At 49.1% G+C, this 5,589-nt stretch overlaps 2 protein-coding genes across 2 annotated transcripts; one reads left to right on the top strand and one right to left on the bottom strand.

The window, feature by feature from the left end:
* Positions 1-345: 345 nt before the first annotated feature.
* Positions 346-2,087, top strand: LOC125532160. Its single transcript, XM_048696310.1, has 2 exons — positions 346-414; positions 700-2,087. The coding sequence occupies exon 2, from the start codon at positions 881-883 to the stop codon at positions 1,979-1,981; it is 1,101 nt and encodes a 366-aa protein (XP_048552267.1). The 5' UTR covers positions 346-414; positions 700-880; the 3' UTR covers positions 1,982-2,087.
* A 1,551-nt stretch (positions 2,088-3,638) lies between these two features.
* LOC125532161 lies at positions 3,639-5,563 on the bottom strand. The gene is made up of 2 exons (XM_048696311.1): positions 5,089-5,563; positions 3,639-4,911 (listed from the first exon to the last, which is right to left on the bottom strand). The coding sequence occupies exons 1-2, from the start codon at positions 5,167-5,169 to the stop codon at positions 4,357-4,359; spliced, it is 636 nt and encodes a 211-aa protein (XP_048552268.1). The 5' UTR covers positions 5,170-5,563; the 3' UTR covers positions 3,639-4,356.
* Positions 5,564-5,589: the final 26 nt, after the last annotated feature.

Here is a 5,589-nt window from a genome sequence, read left to right as displayed (position 1 = left end):
TGGGCTCCACACTTGACGTGAAGGATTTATACGGGATCTCTTCTGTACACACGTCATCCAGTAAAAATATTGTAAAAATGTTTTACAGTAATCTCTAAAACGATTTTTTTAGGGACTCTAAAACGATTTTAGAGATGCTGTAACCCACGCATTAGCGGAGCTATTAGCGAGCGCACGGGAAGGGAAGCGGCGCCGCTACGTAGCAGCGTCCACACGAATACTTTTCTCCTTCTAAAAAAACACCAGCCATATATTCCTGGGTCTTGGGCGGCCGCTCTCCGTCGCGCTAACTCCACCGCCGCCGGACTGATTCTTGGAGGGCTGATTCTGGCGCACCGGTTTGACGGGGAGGCGAGGCGGCGCAGTCTGGCGCCATCGTCCGTCCCCGATTCGCCCTCACCGCAGGCAGGGCAGGTACACAGCAGATCCCTTTGCTTCCGTGATTGCTACTAGATGCGAATTGATTTGGGTAGGTGTTCACCACCGATCTCGTCTGATCTGGCCGTCGTCTCCGTCACGCCACCAGATTGCTAATCGTTTTCGGAATCCAACTCCTCCCCTCCCTCCAATTCCAATTCCGATTCTAACACTGAGATTTTGCACGTCTCCGTCACGCCACCAGATTGCTAATCGTTTTCGGAATCCAACTCCTCCCCTCCCTCCAATTCCAATTCCGATTCTAACACTGAGATTTTGCAGCGGCAGGGCCATCATATAATAAATTCAAGGCTCGATCTTTCTGCCGAAACTCTTCAAGGACGCTTGATTGGTGAACACAGAGGCAAAGCTGCAGCAGGAGGAGGATTAGATAGATTACTCTGTTATTACTATTAGGTCTTCTGTCAAATCGCAGTGGGGATGTCTAATAAGCGCCGGGGATATGCCGGCGACGGCGGTGAAAAGAGGTCGCGGCGGATCAAGCATCTGTACCTCGTGTTGGATGACTGGACCAAGGGGTACAGCATCCACAAGATCCAAGCCGACAGCTTCGACTCTGACTCTTGACTCTGGCTCTGATGACCAGCACAGCGGCGCTGCCCGGCACCTCCCGGAGCCTCCGACCCTGCGGTTAGAGTGCCCGGTTGGCACTGTACCCCATCCCGGCATGTCGTTCTCTGCCCTGGGCACCCAGATCTTCACCTTCATGAACCAGCGATGCAGCCTCATCTACGACACCAAGACGGCCGCAATGACGATTGGCGCCCATGCCCCTGCTGACATGGTCTGTGGCTTCGGCATCACCGTGGTCGTTGATGAGATGCTCTATGCATTATCTTACCACTTCCGCGTGAAACAACACTCCTGTGGGGTCATGTCATGGGGGACCACCGCGTCGGATGCGCTGCAACAACCAACCGAGGGCTGGTCCTGGAAGACTCTGCCGCCACCACCGCCAACGTTCCACCGTCGAGTCAACTCCTACGCACTACACCCGGATGGATGCACCATCTTTATGTCCACAGCTAACTTCATGACGGCACCTAGCAAAGGTTGCATGGGCACCTACTCATTCAACACCAAGGATTCTGTGTGGAGATGGCATGGGGAGTGGGCCTTGCCATTCAGCGGCCAAGCACACTTTGACAGGGAGCTCAACGCCTGGGTTGGCCTTCATCGGGATGGCTACATCTCTGCTTGCCAAGTTGCCTCCCCCAGCTGCCACAGCACGACTCCAACGTTGCAGCTGGACTGCCAGACAACCAAGGAGAAGTTGTTCTGCAAGGACCGGAAGCCACACATGGGAGTCTCTCTCAGCTATGTGGGCATGAGCAGGTTCTGCCTCGTCCAGCGCGTGGAACGGGAGGGACTGGAGGAGGCACTGGCTCGGGGAGACTATGCCGGCTGTGTGCTCCATATCACCTTATTTGGCCTCAAGTTCAATCACAAGGGAGAGCTGCAGATCACAGATCACCGCTCCACGCGCTCCTTCATAGTGTCTAGGCATAAAGATCACTTTATGCCTGTAGCATTTTGGATGTAGAAACCAGTTTGGCTTGTTCCAAAATCCTTGCTTGACTGTCACTGGTTCATGTTGTGCTTTGTCCTCCTAGAAAGTGGAATCAATAAAAAGTTCTGTTTGCTTGGAAGTTGTGCGTTACTTGATCCGTGTGTTCTGTTTTTTATTATGCTAGTTATTGATGTATGTCACTAGATCTGTTGCTGAAACATATATATTTAGGAAGATGGCCATGGTCCTATGGTTGAACAAAACTGAGATTTGGACTCTTGCTTTTTCCAAAGCAAGCTAAATTTAGACATTGGACCTCAGGTTTCTAGATTTGAACCAAGTAAGTTCTTTGTTTTCAGTTAAAGAATGATTAGGTGTTTTTTCGTTCAGTCATGTTGAGTGCTTTTTTCTCCGTTTTCTTCTTGGCATATGTCTCTATTACTGTGTTGTTCTTTTCATTCCCAAAGACTGCCTTAGCAGCACAAAGTACACATTTTTTTCAGCCCTCAAGCTGCAGCTCACATGGTTTGTTCTAAGAGAGACAGTCAGCTCATATTGTTCTATTTTTTAGTATGCTAGTTATTGATGTGCTCCCTCCGTCCTAAAATAAGTGACTCAACTTTGAGTCACTTATTTTGGGACGGAGGGAGTATGTCACTAGATATGTTGCTGAGGAAGATGGCCATGGTCCTATGGTTGAACAAAACTAACATGATAGGCTGTTGGTTGGATAAAAGCGAAAGCGCACTGGAAAATTAAGCCTGACAATTGTCTGGATGCAAAATATAGGTGACTTCATGTTTCGGTTGGAATTGGTAAGGCCAACATACTGCTAGTAGGTTTAGGTTATTGTTCTTTTAAAAAAAAGGTTTGGGTGGCTTATTGAGCATGGGTTGACAGCAGTGAAATTACCAACAAAAGATAGCACACCAATTGTTTGCTTTGATCATGCAGGATCTGGAAGTTATCAAGAAGCTCATAGAGCACTTATCCATAAAGTGCGCACCACCTGCCCGATTTAATTTGGAGGCCTGATGGAGAAGGTTGCTGAATGGAATGCTACTGTTATTTCGAAGCATGAATGTGGCACTCAGCCTTGTGTCGTAAGTCTTTTAATTCTTGCTCTGTTTTTTTCTGGCTGTTCATGCGTCCCATAGTTCTGAATGAAGCGCAGAGATACAATTTTAGTTAGATTTAATCATTTTGCCGCGGGCGGGCATGGTGGCTGGCACGTCGCTACCAGCGGCTGTAGCACCAGTCAAGAAAATTAGTGTGTTCTGTGTAGTGGAAATGAAGTTGTTTGTCTTCAGTTAAAGAATGATGATTAGGTGTTTTTTTGGTTCAGTCATGTTGAGTGCTTTTTTCTCAGTTTTCTTCTCAGCATATGTCTCTATTAATACTCTGTTGTTCTTCTCATTCCCAAAGACTGCCTTAGCAGCACAAAGTACACATTTTTTTTCAGCCCTCGAGCTGCAGCATGGTTTGTTCCAAGAAGAGAGACAATAGTGTCCATACTGTACTGCTATATTTCCAATTGTGCTTGGCCTGAACCGGTGCCCTCCTTTCTGGTGGTGGTGTGGTGCTGGAAAATTAAGGATTTGTTGAAGCCAAAATGCCTAGTATCTCATGCCGAAGCTTATTAACAATTGATCTAGTGCTGCAGCAGCTAACAGTGCATAATGTTGTACAGGTATGTGAGGCTGGGCGCTCATGCGAGGAGCGGTTGAAGGATGTGCAAGGGAGGGAGGGTGGAAGCGCATGCAGAAAACACGACAACGGCAAGGTGCTGGAAGGAGCCTGATGTTGATGTTGTTGCTGAGACAAGTTTTGGCAACGAAATTGCTTCACAGACGATGATATGTTCCGCACGATGGGTGAAGGATAGTGCCTCGGCGTCCAAATCTCCTGCTTGCACGCTCGCCGTCAAGCTGCCATGTAGTCCCTCCGTTCCAAATTACTCGTCATGGTTTTAGTTCAAAAATAATTTTTGAAGTAAAATCACGACGAGTAATTTGGAACGGAGGGAGTAGACATATCGGGCGCTAGTATATCATGTGTATGTATAGCAGCGGTTTTTTGACAATGCAGAAGCGTAGTATATCAATCAAACGAAGAATGCATACTGTGGAGGGCAACAAAAAGCAGAGAAGATGCAAGAAACGTGAGGTACTTGTAGATGGCAAAGCTGTATATGTAGGGATGACAAGCAAACGAGTACTAGTACTGACAATTCAAAATTCGCCTAGAGCATGTACAGTTTCGACTAGACTAGCAATAGTCGCAAGCGAAGAATGAATATGAATGCGAGTGGTTTGGCTAGCTAAACACTACTATATGACCTGGAGAGTCTATGTATGCATTTGATTTGAGGTCGCCATGATTGTCTCCAGAGTTCACAGGAGCGCAGCTCAGGCCATTGTGGCCTCCAGGTTGAAAACGAAGAGCAGCCTCGCCCTAAAAAAGGAGCGCTGGAGGCGGGCGACGAGCCCCGGAAAATCGAACTCTAGGATGAGGACCATGAGCCGCTCCAGTAACCGGGACGCGTGCTGGGAGCTATTCCTGCATACTGTGAGAACCCCTGTGACGTCGTGCTCGAAGACGGTGGGCTGCTGGGTCGGGTCTCGCCTGTCGATGAACCCTCTGGTTTGGGCCAGAAGTGTGTTCAAGCAGTAGCTGTTACTATCCCAGTCGCCCATCTCAGGGTGCATACCAAGGATCAACTGGAAGGTCCGTGGGTCTCTGAAGCGCAGCTGCTCCAGGATGCCTCTCGCCTCCATAAGCCACTGGAACGCTTGTGCAGGATCCATCAGGGCTACATTGTAGCGGATCAGGTACTCGTGCCCCGTAACTCCATCCCGGATCAGGTCTAGCCATGCCTCGATGGCAGGTGGCACCCACTCCCGCAACGAGAACATCTCCTCTACACAAGTGACAAGCTGGTCGTAGTCAATGTATCCGTTGACCTGAGTGAAACGGGTGAAGTGCACCCCTGTTAGCCTGACGCTGAGGGTCTGCGATGTATAGACAAGGATATTGGCTGGAGTAAAGTGGCCACCAAGGCTAAGCCCTGCCTGGTGCATACTCCAGATACACTGGTACAAGCGACGCAAGACAAGCAGTGCATGGTTCCGTCCTCTGACCTCATCAGTCGGTGGCTGACTCCCCGAAACGTGGATGACCTCTGTCAAGATGGTGGTCTGGGCGTAGGCTAGAATGTTCATATTGGGCACTTGACTGTGGATGCAATGGAGCAACTCATGCAGACATGGAAAATCGCCGAGCTGAAAAACGAAAAAGGAAAGACGGTATTTAGTACATCACGATCACAGTAAGTAGTACAGATAAGCATATTACATTGCATTGAACCCATCTAAACATTCTTCTACATTGCATGTAACCCATCTAAACAAGGTAGACTCTGTATCTGAATCTGAATAATAAACACACAGCATTAGCACGACAGCGAGGTCGTTTCATTCAGTCCTGAACGTGATCGTGGCTGGCGACTCCAAACTCTTGCTTATCTATACGATCTACCGCGGCGCACTCGATGGGCAGCAAGCAATCGCCGCTGGTGCTCGCGCATGCCGCTCACCTCGCCACGGCACCTCGCCGCCGGCGGGGCGGGAGACTGGCACAGG

The sequence above is a fragment of the Triticum urartu genome, unplaced genomic scaffold (genome assembly GCF_003073215.2).
Source record: "Triticum urartu cultivar G1812 unplaced genomic scaffold, Tu2.1 TuUngrouped_contig_9242, whole genome shotgun sequence".
Lineage (NCBI taxonomy): Eukaryota > Viridiplantae > Streptophyta > Magnoliopsida > Poales > Poaceae > Triticum > Triticum urartu.
This window is presented reverse-complemented; position numbering and strand designations above follow the sequence as displayed.